This window comes from Dermacentor albipictus, chromosome 1, assembly GCF_038994185.2.
Source record: "Dermacentor albipictus isolate Rhodes 1998 colony chromosome 1, USDA_Dalb.pri_finalv2, whole genome shotgun sequence".
Taxonomy (NCBI): Eukaryota; Metazoa; Arthropoda; class Arachnida; order Ixodida; family Ixodidae; genus Dermacentor; species Dermacentor albipictus.
In genome coordinates this window covers 39,271,213-39,291,645 of record NC_091821.1, presented here as the reverse complement: position 1 = coordinate 39,291,645, position 20,433 = coordinate 39,271,213, and the positions used below count along the sequence as shown (strand labels likewise).

The 20,433-nt window shown below is 45.7% G+C and overlaps 1 protein-coding gene across 2 annotated transcripts; it reads left to right on the top strand.

Moving 5' to 3' along the window:
* Positions 1-205: 205 nt before the first annotated feature.
* LOC139054872 (uncharacterized) lies at positions 206-10,580 on the top strand. 2 transcript variants are annotated; one of them, XM_070532555.1, is made up of 3 exons: positions 206-697; positions 3,458-3,700; positions 10,098-10,580. In XM_070532555.1, the coding sequence occupies exons 1-3, from the start codon at positions 288-290 to the stop codon at positions 10,156-10,158; spliced, it is 714 nt and encodes a 237-aa protein (XP_070388656.1). In that variant the 5' UTR covers positions 206-287; the 3' UTR covers positions 10,159-10,580. The 2 variants fall into 2 exon arrangements, with proteins under 2 accessions (XP_070388656.1, XP_070388654.1); XM_070532553.1 differs by having other exon boundaries at positions 3,455-3,700.
* Positions 10,581-20,433: the final 9,853 nt, after the last annotated feature.

The following is a 20,433-nucleotide window of genomic DNA, read 5'->3' as shown; positions in this document are numbered from 1 at the left end:
TTACTTATGCATATTGCGGACATGCTTGGTTTACCACTGCTCCCGCTGAACCCAAGTACTTCAAGGAGGCTAGTGGTGCCTAAATCGACCGACATGACTCGCTAAACAAGGTTTAGAAATGGAAGAGAGGAAAAAGAAGAACGACACGGAGGCGACTCTCTCGCGCGCTGGCACGCGAGGCCCACGCGACAAAAGAGAATCTCCCTCGCGCTTTCGAGCACGCAGCTAATCTTGGCGGACGCATTTAGAACCATCGCAGTAAGGAACGGCATCGTCCTCTACCAGTCATGGGCATCCGTGTATCTGCAGGCATTGAAATTCACCGTCTGCTCCAAGGCTGCCTGTCAAGCACGCCATCCCGCAAAACGCCTTCCTCGATTGCTCTCGCCGCACTACCAGATGGGGCCAAGGATGACGTGTCCTACGCGTTCAGCAACTTGGCCATCGAGGACGTCCTCCCCGACAGTCGGGACCTTGTGCTCAAGCCATGGTACAAGGTCGATGAACGAGTTTGCGGCAGCCTCACAGGACAACCCAGGAGGCTGTTCCTGAGGACCGAGTGGTACCCGCTCGTTCGCTTGGGCGCCAAGGACACCGTGGCTCAGTGTAACGCCATGCAAGTACCAAGGACAATGCAAGGAGCTTGGCACCAGACGGTGGTAGCCTCGAGGTTCACCGTGCGCCTACTCCTACAGAGGTAACGATCTACCCGGTATTTTCTATTTCAAATATCAGGACCACTGGGAACATCCTCAGTGGGTAGCCCAATTTTATTTTATTTCTATACTGGTGAAAAAATCCCATTGACGGGTTGTTTTGTCTCACAAAGAAAAGAAAAACAGAGCGTAACTTGTTGAGTAGTACAGAGTAGTACAAATCAGGAATAACTGTGTTATAGCAATTGACAATGTAGCCGATTATTCAGGTGGTATTGAGAATTGCCACGATTGATGGGCAATATTGAACATGTTGTAACACGTTAAGCTAGCAGATGGTTTTTGTATGGTTGAAATGAATTCACTTTCATAACAGTACGCTGAATATTATAAGATTTAAGATATTTAAAAGAAAGAAGTGCGTCAGCAGTCGCACACATTGCTCACTTCCGTTCACATTCCAGCCGAGCGCAATGTTTAAATGCGCAGATCATCATTAAGCCAATTCTTTAAATGCCACTTTAAGTTATTCCCTCGCATGATTAGCCGGCGCGCTGATGTGCAGTTATCCAGCTTCTTAAACTCTGCGTAAATTGTTATCAATTTCGGAGGAAGAGTATGAAACTTCTGTGCATGTTGCGGCTTTGACACGTCTATTGCTTATTAACCTCAACTTTGACGTGCGTCCTATCCCGTGCGCTAGCCCACTTCGTGGTTGCTTAGTGGCTTCGGCGTTCTGCTTCTAAGCACGAGGTAGTGGAATGAAATCCCGGACGCAGCTGCTGCCATTCAATGGGGGCGAAATACAAAAATGCCCGTGTACCGTGCATTGGGCGCTCCGCAAAGATCTCCAGGTGGTTAAAACTAATCTGTAGACCCCCACTGCGGCGTGTCCTATAATCAGATTGGAATTTCGGCATTTAAGACCGCAGAATTAAATTTTATCCTTGAAGCATTGCTGCTGGTAAAACGTCATATGCCTCGCAAACGTCACGACAATGCGTAGCTGCATCATACTACCTTGCTTTATGTAATTCGAGGTGTCCATGCGATGGTCCATGCTGAAATCCTCCATTTCGTATGCGTAAGGTTAAGATTGGTCTCCAATATTCATGACAGACATGCGAAGTTGGATTGCTAGCTACTCCAAGGAATGTCAGTGTTTTGCCGCCTTGTTCTGACATGATGTGCGGAACCTCAGACGATCCTATCTAAATTCATGAAAACGGAGAATTAGTTTTGCTTTGCATGAAATGGACCAAATTTGATGTTTGTTGCTTTTCATTGAAAAACATTAGAACCTCCGGACTCTCTGGGGAGGATTTTTCATTTAAGTAATCAATGTTAAATTCAGAAAAATTACAATTCCAACTCCAGAAAAGAAAGCGATATCGAAGTTCAAATAAACTACGTAAACGATTATAAACATGAAGCGGATAAAGAGTATGTTTTCTAAACAACTCCGTAAAACACCACAAAGCTGTAAGTTGGACTACTGCAAACCAATCTTAAATACTGGAACAACTGAACATAAGCTATAAATTGTCAGATCACATTTATCCGTTTCAGGTACGCGCCCTAACAAAAACAGCAATCAACACCAGGGAGAAATCTTTTTGCTGCAGAGTCGAGAATTCGTAAACGTTCTGCTAAACATTTTTATGAACGCATTTTAAATAGCTGTTAAACTCGTTTAGGTCTCAAATGATCTTGTGGGCTCACTCAGTCGGTCGTATTCCGCTATATGCCTTAAATACAACAAATTTCATCGCTTAATCCTCACGTCCCAAGGCCATGCAGGGACTTACGATTAAGGGCATCGAATAGACTTGTGCGAATTCGGCAATGTCTCGTATCGGCACAAGTCTGGCAGAAGGAAGGTAAAGCCCGCCGAAAGGGCAATCATTGCTATTCTTTTACAAAAAGGCTGGAGAAGGAGCGAAGAACACGATATGTGCCAAAGAGAACCCGTAAGCAAATTGGGAGGTTTGTATCATGCACGCGTGAATATAGCGTCTATCATTTTTATTGATCAATTCGTTCCTTCGTAGCTTTGGTTTCCCAGGTGATTTCGACTCTCCTTACAGCTAAACGGCATCACTTCGTCGGATAGTATTGCTTCAGGAAGGGTTCCAGCCCATGATTCAGTGTTATTGTATTGATACATCCTCGTGTGCGAACACAGGTATAAAAAAATGGGTGCATCCAATAATAATAATAATAATAATAATAATAATAATAATAATAATAATAATAATAATAATAATAATAATAATAATAATAATAATAATAATAATAATAATAATAATAATAATAATAATAATAATAAAGAGGAATTACACCAACAACAACATTTTTGGGTACGCACTAAATTTGCGCTCCTGTGAATATACGATGCCGCTGTCTGCTGCCATACAAATTGCGTAAGAATAGAAAAGGCAAATAAACAATCAAAACACGTGCATTAAGACACTTTTTTGTCCCCAAGGGCCCCTTTTCCGACACCACGCTAAGTCACGTAGGAAGAAGCGGGGTATCAAAGGATGAAGTTCAGGCTTTTGCCGCTTTACGAAAAAAAAAATGCCGAAATTGCTTGAAATTGCTTCAAACTGTTACAGGAAAAACAATAAAGTGAATGGCGCATGGTCTAGTGATCACATTGCACGTGGCAAGTATTGTGTTAGGACACTATTTTATTTACGTTTCATTATTCGTTGGAATGAAGTCCTGTCTGAATAAATAAAATCAAAGAGAAAAATTCTAACAGCAGTGTTGATTGCCTTCACGTATTGTCAAAGCAGGGCGCGAGATCGGAGTACGCGTGGAGCGGAAGCGGCCGCCACCGTGAGTGGCCACTTCGTCGAGTGCGACCACGTGACTCCTGCCGAGTACCGCCTCGACGTCTTCGGCTGCAGGCTACGCATCCACCCACGTGACACGCCGCCGTGCGCGTTGACGATGCTGAAATCCACCATGGCTGAGAACGACGGCGACACGGACGGCGTGGCTACTCTGAGCAGCTGCATTTGGAGGCTACACGCGAGGTAAGCCAAACACCAGTCCAGCTGAAACAATGCAGTCATTGTTCGGCCTCTTTTATTACTATTCCATTTTCGCCATCGTATCTCCTAAGAGTCACTGTGGTTGCAGGTCGGCTATTTGCTCGTTTAAGCCAATGTGTCACCCAGAATTAGGAAATTTGGCTTTACAGTCGAAGCTGTTAGAAGACAGAGAATGTATAAATGTATGGACTGTTAAGAGCATATTTCTGGTTCACATATTCCGTCTTTTCTTTCAGTCACATACAACTTGAAATCTTACAAAAAGAAGATACAACGCATAAAGCTGCACGAAGTTTACAACTTTGTAACTAAGTAATATGGAAACAATATTTAGGGTGGATGTAGTGAGGTAAAGAGCGGACAATACCGTTGGTAACTTCTCGTAAGTTCGATGTCGAAAAGGAAAGCAAGAGGCTGCGGCTTTCTTTACTGTTTCACAATCCTACGGAGACCTGAACCATATAGACGGCCACGATGTATAAAAGACACATAATACCTGGAGTCATGGATGGGAGAAGAATACATGTTATAGATATAAGAGTACAGAATGAGAAATGGAAATACGACAAGCATACAACTGATATGTAAATTTTTGGAAAAGAAAAAAACAAGCATGCCAACTTAAGAATGAAGTGATGGAGAAAGTGTTGCAGCGCGTTGTCGGTCCACCGTGGATATAATACGCGAAGGCTCAAAGTCGCTGCTCCCACTTTTGCCTCGAAATTTGTAGTCTTCCGCGAGACCAGTCGCTAGACCACGTGGTGGTCAAGGATGGTCTTACAAAGATAGTATCGCCTTGTGGAGGCTACGAGTCACTGTCACTGTGTCCTCAAAGGACCGAAAGGAAGGCAAAGTTGTTAGCCACCCGACTGTAGAACGAAGCCACAAAGGAAACCCATACGTGTTTGTTAGCCTAGGCGTTGTGCCTTGGCTGACATTGCCTTTGCGGTGTCAACAGCCACATCAACAGCGTTTCCTGTGGGCGCACTGAATACAGTAGAAAATGGAAGAGAACACGCCACCCAGGAGAACGCGACTGAAAGAGTCATTTTGTTTTTTTAGGAGGCATGCTAAATATTCTGCAACTACTTTTGCGGTTCATTAGTCGTGAGAAAAATCTAGAAACTCAGCTGAGTTGTCCATGCTCTCAGGCACATATATACATCTGGATGCGTGTGGCAAACTTCAAGTGCATGCGCGAATTCAGAAAGCCCTGACTCGCACTCCATACCGTCCGAAGGATCGAGGTCGCTTCGAAACTAAAGTATTCAGTACATATGGCCATGTGTGTCCCGTTTAAAGACCAGCCGCAACGGAGTTTCAACTTGGATAGGTTGATACTGAATGTGTTTTCATCGTCATCATCAGCCTGTGTTACGTCCATTGCAGGACGAAGGCCTCTCCCTGCGATCTCCAATTACCCCTGTCCTGCGCCAACCAATTCCAACTAGCGCCCGCGAATTTCCTGATTTCGTCGCTCCACCATAGCCTTCTGCCATCGTCGACTGCGTTTCCCTTCTCTTGGTACCCATTCTGTAACCCTAATGGCGGAACGGTTATCTAACCGGCGCATTGCATGACCTGCCCGACTCCATTTTTTTTCTCTTGATGTCAATTACAATATCATCTACGCCCGTTTGCTCACTGAATCCAAACCGCTCTCTTTCTGTCTCTTAACATTACGTCATGCAACCTTCGTTCCATCGCTCTTTGCGCGGTCCTTAACTTTTTGTCAAGCTTCTTTGTCAATCTCTAAGACTCTGCCCCATATGTCGGCGCTGGTAAAATGCACTGATTGTACACCTTCCTTTTCATTGATAATGGTAAGCTTCCAGTCAGGAGATGAGCAAGAGCTTCAGCAGCAACACTGTAAAAAATAATCGAATCTAAGGCTGGGGCTCTATTCTGGACACGCATGGCGGCTGCACGGCCGCCATTACCCGCCATGTTTACTCTCTGATTGGCTGTCGAGAGGTCACGTGTTTTGAAATTTGTGCCGGGAAACGGAAGTTTTGCGAAATGCCATTTTGCGTTTTCATCAAGATGACGAAACGTGACGTGGAGCTGCAAATTTTATGGACTAATACATTTTTTTGGTCCTTGGCAGATATATTGTGATGTTAGTGCTTCAAAAAGAATGTGAGCGGTAGCGTGCAGAAGCCAGTGCAATGCATCTGCGATTGCGCGAATATGTGGTGGCGATTCAAGATATGCGCCATGCCATCTTGCTGATTGGCTGAAGGAATACCTCGTGAGGAGCGTCACAGGAAGGGCTGTTTCGTAATCGTCATTTTGACGATGCGTGACGTTGCACTGGGCCGCCATTGCTGAGATTTTCCGCCATAATTTTTGCTGCGACGAGCCGCGCGAATTATGCTAATGAGCAGCCATATGCAATGGCAGCCGAGAGGAATGCGTATCGCCGCATTTTCCCCATCGTTTGGGCGCCACGAAAATCTTTTGTTCATAACGCGTGCTCATAGTATTTGCATCGCTCTCGGGTGGTGTTGGCATTTGTGTTTGGGGCCATAATTTTTTTTAAAGAACGCGTTTATACAAAATAATATTGGTTGAACATAGCAAACTTTCAGCAATATTGTCCACTTTTCACTGCTGCATTTGTATTGTAATCGAGATTAGTGCCTTTTCGCACAATCAGACGTTATGACAACGGCCTCTTTCTAATTTATAAAAAGAAATGTACGCAAGGCGGCGCCTTGAAGTTTCCTCCCGCGGTGCGAGTAACCAGCGAAATGAACAAGAGATGGCAGCGCCGGCGCTTGCGTCGCGCTAGTGGTTATCTCTGGCGCCCGCAACGCTATCAGTGATATTCGGCCGTTTCTCTGCCAGCCGAGTCGGGCTGAGTCACTTGCATTTCACGAAATAGTGATAACGTGGCCTAGAACGTGCGCGCATCACCACTAGTAGGTCGCGTATGTTGTCTCAAGCAAGAAAACAAGCGCGTTGGCGCCAACATGCGATGACTCATTGCATTTTCCGGGGACACGCATCCTAGCTATTGAAGCAGACGACGGCTTGTACGCAGCAGACGACGGAAGCGCGAAGCGTTTTCGACGGAACAACCATACGCTTTGAGATAGCTGCTTTATTTTTACTGCGGAGGAAAACTGTTTTGCGTTACCGATAACGCTACATTCAAAGTCTTCATTTCAGTTTCTTAGGCAAAACGTCAAGTTGGCGTCACGTTACGTAAGCAAAACTGGGCCACCAGCGCCATTTTGTTTGCGTCGCGCCTACGTCACGCACCGAAGAAAATGGCGGAATGTCCAGAATAGCGCCCCTGGGGCGCTATTCTGGACATTCCGCCATTTTCTTCGGTGCGTGACGTAGGCGCGACGCAAACAAAATGGCGCCGGTGGCCCAGTTTTGCTTACGTAACGTGACGCCAACTTGACGTTTCGCCTAAGAAACTGAAATGAAGGCACTGAATGTAGCGTTATCGGTAAAGCAAAACAGTTTTCCTCCGCAGTAAAAATAAAGCAGCTATCTCAAAGCGTATGATTATTCCGTCGAAAACGCTTCTCGCTTCCGTCGTCTGCTGCGTACAAGCCGTCGTCTGCTTCAATAGCTAGGATGCGTGTCCCTGGAAAATGCAATGAGTCATCGCATGTTGGCGCCAATGCCCTTGTTTTCTTGCTTGAGACAACATACGCGACCTACCAGTGGTGATGCGCGCACGTTCTAGGCCTCGTTATCGCTATTTCGTGAAACGCAAGTGACTCAGCCCGACTCGGCTGGCTGAGAGACGGTTGAATATCACCGATAGCGTTGCGCGCGCCAGAGATATCCACTAGAGCGACGCAAGCGCCGGCGCTGCCATCTCTTGTTCATTTCGCTGGTTTCTCGCACCGCGGGAGGAAACTTCAAGGCGCCGCCTTGCGTACATTTCTTTTTATAAATTAGAAAGATGCCGTTGTCATAACGTCTGATTGTGCGAAAAGGCATTAATCTCGATTACAATACAAATGCAGCAGTGAAAAGTGGACAACATTGCTGAAAGTTTGCTATATTCAACCAATATTATTTCGTATAAACGCGTTCTTTCAAAAAACGATGGCCCCAAACACAAATGCCAACACCACCCGAGAGCGATGCAAATACTATGAGCACGCGTTTTGAACAAAAGATTTTCGTGGCGCCAAACGACGGGGAAAATGTGGCGATACGCATTCCTCTCGGCTGCCATTGCATATGGCTGCCCATTAGCATAATTCGCGCGGCTCGTCGCAGCAAGAATTATGGCGGAAAATCTCAGCAATGGCGGCCCAGCGCAACGTCACGCATCGTCAAAATGACGATTACGAAACAGCCCTTCCTGTGACGCTCCTCACGAGATATTCCTTCAGCCAATCAGCAAGCTGGCATGGCGCATATCTTGGATCGCCACCACATATTCGCGCAATTGCAGATGCATTGCACTGGCTTGTGCACGCTACCGCTCACATTCTTTTTGAAGCGCTAACATCACAATATATCTGCCAAGGACCAAAAAAATGTATTAGTTCATAAAATTTGCAGCTCCACGTCACGTTTCGTCATCTTGATGAAAACGCAAAATTGCATTTTGCAATACTTCCGCTTCCCGGCACAAATTTCAAAACACGTGACCTTTCGACAGCCAATCAGAGAGTAAACATGGCGGATAATGGCGGCCGTGCAGCCGCCATGCGTGTCCAGAATAGAGCCCCTGGAGTTTTTGTTTCCGTCCTCTGGTGGGAGACTGCAGAACTAAGTCGTGTGAGGCAGAAAAAAAAGTAAATACCGCGGAAGTAAAGCACTACCCCTTTAACATGCAGCCATAGGAACATGCGATTGAACCACTTGGTCACTGCTTCCGACGGTACAACATCTTTCGATTATCAAAGTGTCATGGGCATTTGCACGACTGTGTTTCAAAAATCGCTTTCGAGAACAGCGCTACGCTGATTGCGGAAAGTCGAGATGGCTATCAATGGAAAGGTGTTTTCGAACTGCATGTAATTTACCGGCTATATCGACACTGGCCATAGTTTTATTACAGGGACAGTTTTTGCCTGAAAAATCGAGCCAAGTGCTTCGTCATTTCCATAGGCTTGCAAAGCTGCATCTGTAACCTCTGTGAGGACAAAATTCTAGTTTTCCACAACCTAATCACTACATCTGTCTCGTGTGTCTTGTTTTTTAGAACATCTCTGTCACCTGCCTTTCCCAATATTACCCCTGTACTTTCAGGTATTCGTGACAAACCCGCCCGTTCAACTGAGAACGCACAAGCTTCGCTCAGCAGCCACTTGGGGCGCTAGCTGCTACATATCCAGAAAAGCTGCCTATAAAAGAAAGCTGCGCAATTCAAGAAAATTTCATCCAGCTTCGCGGATCGAAGCCTGTACCAACGCCTTTCCGGGGTGGTCTTTCCATCATCTGAGATAACCAGAAGTCTAGCTTAAGTGCACACAGCACAAAGGCTACTCAATCGATAAATCGAAACACATGGATTAGGGTGGATGACAATCTTCCCTTTCATGACCCTTCCGCGACCTTGTGCGCTTCAGCAGAACTGATTTCCGATGTTCAGTGCCCATGTGCTTGGAGATGTTGATTAATTCACCTTCTTGCTGCGATCTGCTAACCTCCTTGTTAAGTCAAATGGTACAAAGACCACCAATAAAATGCGCTGGTTCCGAGATCCTTCTCTACGGACAAGGACGAATCTTTTGTCAGCTGGGACGCTTTGTTTCGGAGAAACCGTCAAAGGTTTCCTTCAAAGCTTCGTACAACAGTTGGGTGAATGACAATTCTCTTTCATCAACCTTCCTCGCGTGTTCCGTACAGCTGCTTTTCCATCTCCGCGAAGCTCTACAAGACCTATTTCTATTCCACTGCAAATGCGTATGCATACCGCAGAAAGCATCAGACATAGCGTTTCATTTCACCATTTACGATTACGTGAGAGATTGTTCGAAGTAACTCGAAGAGTATACGTACTCATCCATGTTCGCGTATGCTGCTGTTGTGCATTGCCAGACCCGCCTATTCTTCTACAGTTACGCTAGATCTCTAAAGCTTCTTGAGTGCATAACTGTTCCTATGGCAGAACTCCTTCATATAGACAAACCTTCTTTCCTAGAAGTGTAATTATCTTTCACTCATTCTAAAGACATTGAAATTATGATAGGTAGTTCGAAGTATATTTGATCAACTGCGGAGAACGCATCATTAGCAGTTCAGAGTAGCCCCAACCATCCTAAGATTGTTTACTGCGATTTAGTGCGTTCACCTGCTGCAACATTTTTTAAGGTTTCCCGTTTGGGAAAGAGAACATCGACTGGTCCTCGTGGCTGAGTCACACGCAATCGCATCTTTTTCCTTCTTCCATCAGGTTCTTGCCGCACAGTATAGACGGCAGGACGGCGGGGTGCGCCTGCATCGGCGCCCAATGACGACAGGAGTCACGCGTCGTCTAGTGCATCGCCGCACGTGTGGCTGCCACCTGCTCAGCTGCATGCGCTTATCCAAGCTGAGTCGTTGACCGTGCGTTCCCTGCTGACCACGTGACCGGCGACTTCAAAGTGGACTCGTTTCGCTGGCACGATGACCACACCAGACGTATGGGAGCTAACTGGGGTCTCCCCTGCGTTCAAGCGCTGGCGTACCTGCGCAGGGTTTGTCGAGGACGCCCCCAGCAACCGTTGCGAGCTAGTCGCGGTGCCGCCGTCGCCTTGACGATTGTTCAGCTATACTGTGGCGCCGTTTGCAGGGAGTGCAGGCCCTTTTCTTTCGTGATTTTCTTTATTTTTTCAATGTGTTGGTGTGAAAGTAGTGTAGTTATATCTGTTTAAAATAAAGTTTTTTGCGATCGAAATATGTTGCTACGTTTAACAGTTTAACACTTCTGCCACGATGCTATTTTCCATGTGAGGTAATGTCCATGCTAACCTTCTCGGAAGTTACGAACAATGGCGCACAACAACGCCTCACGCAAACACCTCTCCATGCGTGTTTTGTGTACGACGCAGACAAACAGCACTGGTGCCCACAAGGTAACGTTTAACATCAACTCACCGCTCTTGTGTTAGCCTAAACGTCGAAGAAATTACGCTTAACCGTAAAGATTACGGCTAATTATCGTCAATAAAAGCATCCAGCACAGAAACTTTCCCTTACATCGATTCCCACAGTGCGTGTGATCTGCACGATTGTTCTTTTTTAACTTGTGTGAAACTGTGCCCGCAGGTGAGCTCGACACCGTTTCTTCACTTTACGTAATTAACCCTGTGCGAAGGCGGAGCATGCATCCACGACTTCTTTCCGTTGTATATTATGACATGCAAGGGAACATACGAACTCCTCAGTTTGAGGCACACACTTTTGGATATGGTTGTCATTTCGATAATCAGAGCTCTTAAACCACCCATAAATATTTTGCACAATTGCGCTTATTGGTGTCTCGTAAGTTTGGCTGATACTGCATTGACGTCGTCCTGGTGGTGGTGGTGGCGAAAACTGTATGTTTTTTTCTTTTTGAAGGAAAGGGACAGAGGGATAGAAAAGGGAGAGTGCTACGCATGGTAGTTCCTCGCAACACACTCGGCGCTCCCACGGATAGCCTCCTGGATATCGCGCCTGCAGCCGTATCCAGCTTTTCTGGACACAAGGGTTTAGTTCGCGTGAATGCCACCACGTGGCGTACTGACCTTAAACTTTTCAAACTTCCCGCGGTGACGCGTGATGACGTCATCCAAACAAAAATAAAAAAAGTAAAAGCTATCCCTGTGCATTGAACTTCGCCACAATGCTTGTCCCGCCAGCGTTATCAGTGTTCTTGATCAAGCGTATTCGCTCGTCGCCTGGAAAATGCTCGTCATCCAGCGTTTACTCGCGACGAGCAATTGTTGATTCTGGGCTTTTGATTCGGTTCCTTTTTTTTTTCTTCTCTTTTCCTTTTCTTTTTCTTTTTTTTCATTCTACGGAGTAAAGAAGCTAGCCTAACCGTCAGAAGCACTTCGGGGCAGCCTTTCTTCAATCGGCATACATTGTTAACGTCCGAACATCGCACCGCGCCTACTAGAGACGCCGTCGTGGATGGATTTTGATTTTCCCTTATCGAATTTGTTAAGGTGCACACAATTATTTCACTAGCGACTTTGCAATGCGCACTCATGGGCTATCGCCGCAGCTGCAAATCTAGATGTGCTTAAGTATTAAGACATATACATGGATATGTCGGTTTTTCATCTTGACCCAAAAGTCACGAAACAAGAGTTGAGCAAACTGTCCCTGTGTCGTCGCAGGGTGTGAGAGGGGGCTGGTTGGTATTCCATGCTAAAGTGACTAGCGCAAGACACTAAAGAGGCGACAAGGATAAGCGCAAACTTCCAGCTGGGCGCTTGTCCTTCTAGCGTCTCTCTCTTGTCCATTCTTGCGCTAGTCACTTCAGTCTGTGTCGTCATCCGTTAGCATGCTATGGCCGAAGCTGCTCGCAATATTACGTCACATTTACTGGCCACCAGGCCAGGTACACCCTTGGGTACGACATATACAGTACTTGCAGTTAGTTTCCAAAGTAGTCTCCTTTGGCGGCTATCCACGTGCGTGAAGCAAGAACGCTATTTAAAATTATTGTGCAGTAATATAGGCGGGATTTGTATGTTCTTCACATTCTCTACCATGTTGCCGTTCCGCCTTTATTATATAGCCGCAATGTAGACTAGCAGCTATCGAACGCCATAAAGGCTATCCACATATTCAACCCTTCATGACCATCGGTTATCTTCCCTCCTCATTACATGTCCTGCCCATGCCAATTTCTTTTTCTTGATTTCAACTAAGATGTGATTAACTCGCGTTTGTTCCCTCACCCAATCTGCTCTTTTCTTATCCCTTAACGTTACACCCATCATTCTTCTTCCAATAGCTCGTTGCCTCGTCCATAATTTAAGTAGAATCTTTTTCGTAAGCCTCCAAGTTTCTGCCCCGTAGGTGAGTACTGGTAAGACACAGCTATTATACACGGACTGGATTCCAAGGGAAGGGAAGCGTAGCAGGGGGCGGCAGAAAGTTAGGTGGGTGGATGAGATTAAGAAGTTTGCAGGGACGACAGGGCCACAATTAGTAGATGACCGGGGTTGTTGGAGAAGTATGGGAGAGGTCTTTGCCCTGCAGTGGGCGTAACCAGGATGATGATGATGATGATGATGATGATGATGATGATGATGATGATGGTGGTGGTGGTGGTGGTGGTGGTGGTGGTGGTGACATATTCAAAGACCTCACGCGCAACTCTTGACACTTAATTGTATTCAAGAGTTGTGCGACTGCCCAGGACATCCTTAACGAATGTTACATAACGCATTATGAGGATTTACTTGCCAAAACCACGATTTCAGTATGAGGCACGCCGTAGTGGACGATTCGGGAATAATTTAGACCACTTGGGATTTTTAACGTGCGCCTAACCCTAGGTATGCGGGTTTTCGCATTTCACACCCATTGAAATACGGCTGCCGTGGTTGGGATTCGATCCTGAGACCTCGTGATTAGCAGCCGAACCCAATAAAAGCTAAGCAACTACGGCGGGAAAGGAATGTTGGCAGTAGGAGGAAGGTGACAGCTGGCACGTGAGACTATTTGTTCCCATCCTCATTGCGAGAGAATGGGTACCATCTGTCCAAGAATGCACTGTATTCAATGTGATGGAGTCCGCGTCCAATATTTCAGACCCGAATCATACTGCAATTACTGACGACCAGGCATCTCGCTAATACGTGCAGTCGTTTGACACCTGCCGAGCGCTGGCGTCGGCCACAGGACCTACTTGACCTTTGTTCAATACTTGCCGACATTCTCGCCTTACTTCGCACCATTGCGTTTCAGCTGAACTGCTTCAACAGCCGATTTATTTGTGCCAGAATTTGGCCACCCTGTCAACGTTATGGTTTCTTATTTTTAAGTCATCTTTTATATTTAGGCTAAGGCTGTCGTGAAATTTCCAGCGGTTTCACTTTTCCCAAAATGCCCGCATTTTTGTCGGCCTCTGTTAATATTTTGGAGGATTTTTAATAGACGTGGAAACCATTGCATGGCCCCCTGACCAAGCTGCTCAAAAAGTCATTTTATATCCCTGAGGTCATGCGCAAGTTTCCACCTTCTTGCCGTTCATCAACCTCCTGATTTTTCTGTAACCTGTATTCCATTTTGACAACTGCATTCCCACGGAAGTTGGCGACGATATGTCCATGGGATTAAAGCCATTTAAATCAATTCTACTGTGGATACGACAGCCGCTTATGCTCACTGTGGATGGAAATGTTGCGCTAATGAGCGCCATTCTGAAGCATCTAAATTGATAGTCACAAAATTATGCTGATCCCACATATGTGCGAATCGATGTAAGCAAAGCTTTCTGCGTTTGTTGTCATTGTTAAACGTAATCTCCACGGAGTAGTCAGGCACCCTCTAATGAAATGCTGTCAATGTTTGCCTGATTACGCCCACCATTGTGATGCAAATAAACGTAACTCCAACTCATTTTCTCAGAAATAAACGCTGAACGAAACGCTGACGTCATCCTGAACAAGATCAACAAGCACCCTAGTGCTCGATCTCATGATGCCCCTATTCGTAAGCTTATATTCATGATTTAGTTATTCGGGGGGGGGGGGGGTGGAGGGCGAGAGCGATCTCTTCTTATACCGTAGAAACATCCCTCGGGCGTCTCTGATGTGCTCGTTCTAATTCTCAAGTACCCAATGCAAACTGTAATCGCTGCAACTTCATGATGTCCTGTTGGCAGGCCACCATGGCATGTCGCGCAAGTATGACCGCGCTGATTCATTTGGGTTGGCATATACTATTTGGCGCGTCATACTTCGCCACATGCATTTTTCAAGCAGAGCTTGAAAAGGGCGGCCAACTCACTACGTCCCTTTCCTCTGTTTACTTCCGCAAAGTGTGTGTCTATCGCTGTGGTTACCAAATACGCCCAGCGGTATGCTACTACTCAAGCCTTCTGTCGGCTGAGCAACTGAAGTCGCAGGCTTTCTTCAACACGGCGTCGACGTTCAATATGGCTATCCTCAATTACTTTTCGCGGACTTCGCTCACCGCCTTCTCTCCAATGAAATCTCCTATACTACTCGCTCCTGCTAGACACAACACAAACACGCAACGACCTTAATGAAATATCTATAACACGCTAGTTGACATGCTGTCGACGTATATTTCCGCTGAGCACCGGGATTGGAGGGTGGTCATGTCTATGGTGACATTATCGGTCTGCAGCTTCGCTCAACAGCACCGCTCGTTACTCATCAGTTTTTCTTTTTTTCGCCGACAAGAGTATAGCTTATGTCCTCTGAATGTACTTTCGGCTTTAAGTGGGACCTTGCACGCCCGCTTATTCTGTCACGTTGACGGCGACCGTTGTCGTCAGGCTGCCGCCTAATTCTGAGCGTCGCAGTCACCAGAGTGCACAGAAAGCTGTCTTCCCAAACAAACCACCGGGATTCGAGCCCGTCTCCCAAATGCAGCATCTTGCATTTGGGAGATGGGCACTCTAACCATTACGCTACCACCTGCCTCCACCAATTTCCGTTTATCTGCCTTCCCACTTCTCGTTTTTGCCGCAGACGCAGGAAGAACAGATGCAGAAACGAAAAAAAAAAGTAAAGGTTGCTTGAGCCGCCAGTGACGCATGACTTTAACTTTGGCAGGTTACCCTCATTGGAGCGCATGTAGGCTTGCGGCTTCGTGCAGATGGTGGGTCGCCTTAGCTTTATTGTAAATTTGCTTTCACCAACTCTTCTCAGCTAGAATTGAAACGACAAAAATGAGACCTACCGTTGAATATTTTTCTTGTTTTCTAGGTTTAAAGCAAAAATACTTATTAACACTAATAGTGATTTTTTTAAGAAATGGCATAAGGATACTATATTTCAAGGTGATGTTTTGTCAATACGGCCCGGCACCACGTATCGACGAAAGGGCATCACAGTGCCGATGCACGCGGCAGGTTACTGAATGAAGAAAACAGGAAACGACTGTTTTTCAGTTCTCGCAACATATTGTACACAGAACACAAGGCACCCACCACCATGACATTCTTTTTTTTTTTATGCGAAGCATATTACGAGAGCTCTACCCAGCTCCTCAGGCGCGGCGGTGTCGCCTTCAATACTACGTGACACCGTGACGTCACGACAGAGTAGAAACGGGGCTCCAACTCGCGCCGTCGCTCGCGGCGTCTCCCCCCGCATCGGACGCGGTGAGCGTCGAGCAACGCAGCGTTCGGCGCGACGACGAAATGTGCGCCTGAGCAAGCGCCGCACGCCTGAGCCGACGCCGACGACACCGGCTTTTCTGCGACACGAGCTCCTTAACGCTGTCGCGTTAAAATAAAGGCTGGTATGCTTCGCATCCTGGGCTTAACCTTAGCTAAGCCACAGCCATTTTTTTACAACAGCGACAAACAATGCCGGACTGATATACTTCCTAAAGGGGTCTCATTTGATTTTTCATCGCAGAACCGCAAGCACAGTGTCGTCGCGCGTGCTTGCAGCCACGTACTGTAGCCGTGCTCCTTTTCCTCTAACAATATGGCCGCCGGCGGCTTCAAGCGCTCCCGTAGGTGGCGGATTGGACTGTCACTCGAGAAGTTTAAATACATAACCTCTTTGCATAGAAACGACGGCATGATTGTTAACATCGTTGCTCTCCAGACTGATCTTGATGAGCTAACTCATTGGTGCGGTAGGGCAAATGGTAATTAACGTAGACGCAACTATACATCTCAAGTTTACTTCCGCTGCTAAGACGATTCCTAATGCCCACACAGTTAATAATACTATCATTCAAACTTCAGCGTCGGTAAAATACCTCGGTGTAAATTTTAGCTCTTCTTTATCCTGGAGCACTCATATTGAACTGATTACTACCAAAGACTTAAAAAAACTTAGTCTTCTTAAACGCCGACTATGCCAAGCCAACCAGGATACAAAACTACACGCATTCAACACGCTAATCAAGCCTGTGATAGAATACGCACCCGTGATCTGAAACCCTCATTATACCTATCTTGTTAACATGTTGGAATGTATCCAAAACAAGGCTGCTCTATTCATCCTTTTCCGTTACTCTCGGTATCAATGTGTAACAGTACTGAAAATATCGCTCCGTCTCCCGCCTCTGGTCATGCGCAGAAAACTCAGCCGTTTATCTTTTTTCCATACTCTCTACCACAGCAACACACCATTCGCAAGTTCACATCTTCTCCCGGTGCCGCACACACCGGCTCGTGTAGATCACATGAAGAAGACTAAACCCATTTTCGCTCGGACAGAACGATACAAATACTCACCTCTGGTCCTGGCTATTGAAGAGTGGGATTCGCTTCCTTCTAGCATTGCGGCTATCGCTGGAACATCATCATTTCAAACAGCTCTTTGGTCCCCCCCCCCATACTTAGAAAATTCCACTAGAATGATGTGCGTTTTTTTTTCGTTTTTTTTTTCAGTGTGTGCGTGTGGGCCGTAACGTTCTGTGGAATGTTAGATGACATGTTTTGTAACTTCTGAAAGTGCGATTTTTGTTTTGTGGGATTTGCTACATGTGCATTTTTTCAGTAACTGTTCCTAGCATTTCTTCCCCTGTCAACTTGTACCTGGCTTATTAACTTGTTTATTCCTGTCTTCAGCCGTTTATATTCTGTGTTGTATATTGTTAAGTTTTCTTTGATGAATCCCCCCCTACGTAACGCCCGCATTGGGCCTTTAGGGTATTGAAATAAAATAAATATTGTTGGCTTGGATATGTTTGGCACGAGGCCCAAGTCGGTACCCTGTCTTCTAACGCGTTCTTTTATTTTTGTCTCTGTCTTGAAGGGACGCGCACCGTAACATGCTGCAATGGTGATTGCGTTGCGCGTATGTAAGGTGAGAAACGCGGTTCTAAAATATCTGTTCACTAACTTGTGCAGTAAGCCCATGTTTATAGTATTCGCGCAATAGTAAGAGTCACGAGTATGGCAACCGTAACCGAAAGCGCCACGTTATAGTCGTAACTTGTCGCGACAGCGTAGTTGAAATCCACTGACCCTGCCACTAAGAAATACGTGCCGAGGTATGGCTGATGAATAATTAATTGCGAAGATTGGTTTTCAGTAAACGTTTGTTACCAAGAACGGCGGGTGCTCATACTACCGCAAATGACGGATGCTTGGCGGTGACTCCAATCATTTACTCGCCACATCACAGATCTACACTTGAATTCAACTGGTTTCACCAACTCTTGCTTATATTCTCTCGCCCTTAAACTGCGCCCTCGCCTGCCACCAGGCCTCCAGCTTTTCCTCTTTGTCCCCCGCTTCTTTCCCAATCTGCTGAGACGTGCTTCCACTGATGCTTGGTCTTCTTTTTTCTCAATAAATGAAGGCATTCATTCATGTTTTCCTATGTTACTGCAGAAAATAGCGTGTCTTTATCTACATAACCACCCTATCTCTCACCTGGACTCTCCAATCGCAGAACAAAGTTGCGGTGTTGCAAATGACTGGGAGTCACATATACAATTTTCTAGGAATGGCCAGTAGCACGGCGGACAATTTTTGGTGGGTGACGAGACAGTATATAGAACACCTTCTCTGCAATATCCCCACTCAGTGCTCTGCTTCGTGAGCTACTATTTGCCGCTACTACGAAGTACGAAATGAAAGAAACCTAGCTGGGCTGGTCACGGACAGGTCTTTTTGGATTCGTGATGCGTCGATATAAAATATATATATTTCGTATATAAGCCTAAATGACAGCGATATAAGCGAGGTGAGCAACGCTAGCACGTTGGTTTTGACTAACGATGCTCTTCATGCAGCACTTTCGTCTTATGCGTGTTTGCGAACGGGAATGAAAGACAGGAGGGTAACACGGCTTCCTGAAATTAAACATTCGGAATAACTCTTTGTTGGACGGTTAGACATATGTTGAGGGCCCCCGATACGAACCACCTGCAAGTCTGTATCAGCTTGCAAAGAGGAACTCAGATTAAACGTTGCCAAGAGGATAGGCTTTTAATTATCATAAAGATACCTTTATTGAAATTCCTTACCATGAGGTGAAAGCCGACTAACAAGCATTTATATTTTCTGTGTTATTAAAACGTCCTGTTAATAAAAGGTTGGTGTGCTTTACAGCCTCCTAAATTAGGTTATAAAAATAAATTGATGTGGTAAGTGTGTAAACGCAGACGCAAGAAAAGGCCTAGTCCGTTTCCAAGTGTTCACTCAATGAAGATGGAGCGCCTCTATACTCTCACATTGTAGGAATGTCAAGAACAAAACACTTCCAAAGAGTGAGTCATGAATATAACTCATTATAAAGTGAGCTTGCTCTGGAAAAGAAAACGCTCAAAGCCCAACGATGGCTGCGTGCAAAGTGCTTCCTCTGATTCCGATCTATGGATCAAGGCGTTAGTTCGTCATACTGAAATGGTCGTACATTGCAGCGCAATCTCGGGTCCTCAAATGTGACGGCGAATGTAGGCCAGTATTCGCTTCACGCGCGATCTGATAAGATAACGCTCTTTCGCTATTGAATCCGTGACAACATACTGGATATTAGAAACACATGCAGGCGCATCTTGAGCTAACTGATAACTTTGGAACTGTGGTTAGACGCTAAAAAAAAGCACCCCCCCCCCCCTAAAAAAGGAATACAGTTGCTTTCAATATTAGCTGAAAAATAGTGCTTGTCGTTTAAAAAGGGCCTCCAACACTGCACAGCGGCGCCGACATACAGGAAATTCAAGCGCGAACTATCAAACCAGCGTATCGTGGTTCAATGTATCCCAATAGTCCAGGGGCCAATTCCACCACGGCTACTGTGTCGGAGCTCGTATTTCATGTCAGCATTATTTGTCACAAAATCACAGTATTTTTTCTTTAGATCTTATCATTAGACAGCTAAAATACATCCAGCGAAAGCCTCATCTTAATATTTCAGTACTTTTCGTTCTAACGTGCACATCCGTGATGATCCATATGTTACAAAGTACTGAAAATGTACCCAATGCTTTCCTCCAGGCAGCAGTTTTTATTCCTTATGATGCCAGGAAACCGAGCCTGATGCCACCAACGCTCAGACACTTAATCGGGAGCGCACACAATGTTCTCGCACACCTTGTGGGATGTACCGTAGCGCTGAGGTGCTTCTTGTATAATATATCAGAATCGGTTGTAAAGGCAGTCGTGCAAGTTTGGGCACACGTGCTTAAGCTCATGAAGTTGATTTGTGCCAAGATAACCTGTCCAAGCTTTCACACTTACTTTATAAGAAGTCTACAACACCATCAATATGCCGGCTGCTTTTAACTGCACGAAACAAAACTATTGAAATGATACAAACAATGTTAACATCATTTTATCATTCGAGTGTTCAGATTGGTAATCTCTAGATGCGGAGTAAGTTGAGAAGTTGTTTGCGTAATCAACAAAGCTACGTTAATTAAATTTTCAATAATGGTTCTTACGTGGCTAAAGAAAATGAGCAGTTTGGAGCCCGTCCTCGAGATTATGCAGCCAATCGAAAAACTTTCGACTAAACATACTTCTGTAAGAGCCATGCAAACAAACATTTTCCAAGTAAACACTCTTGGAAGGCGTAACTGACGCAGAAAAGGAACGTCTGTAAAGCCACAGAAAGAACAGCAGTTCACGAAGGGACACAAAG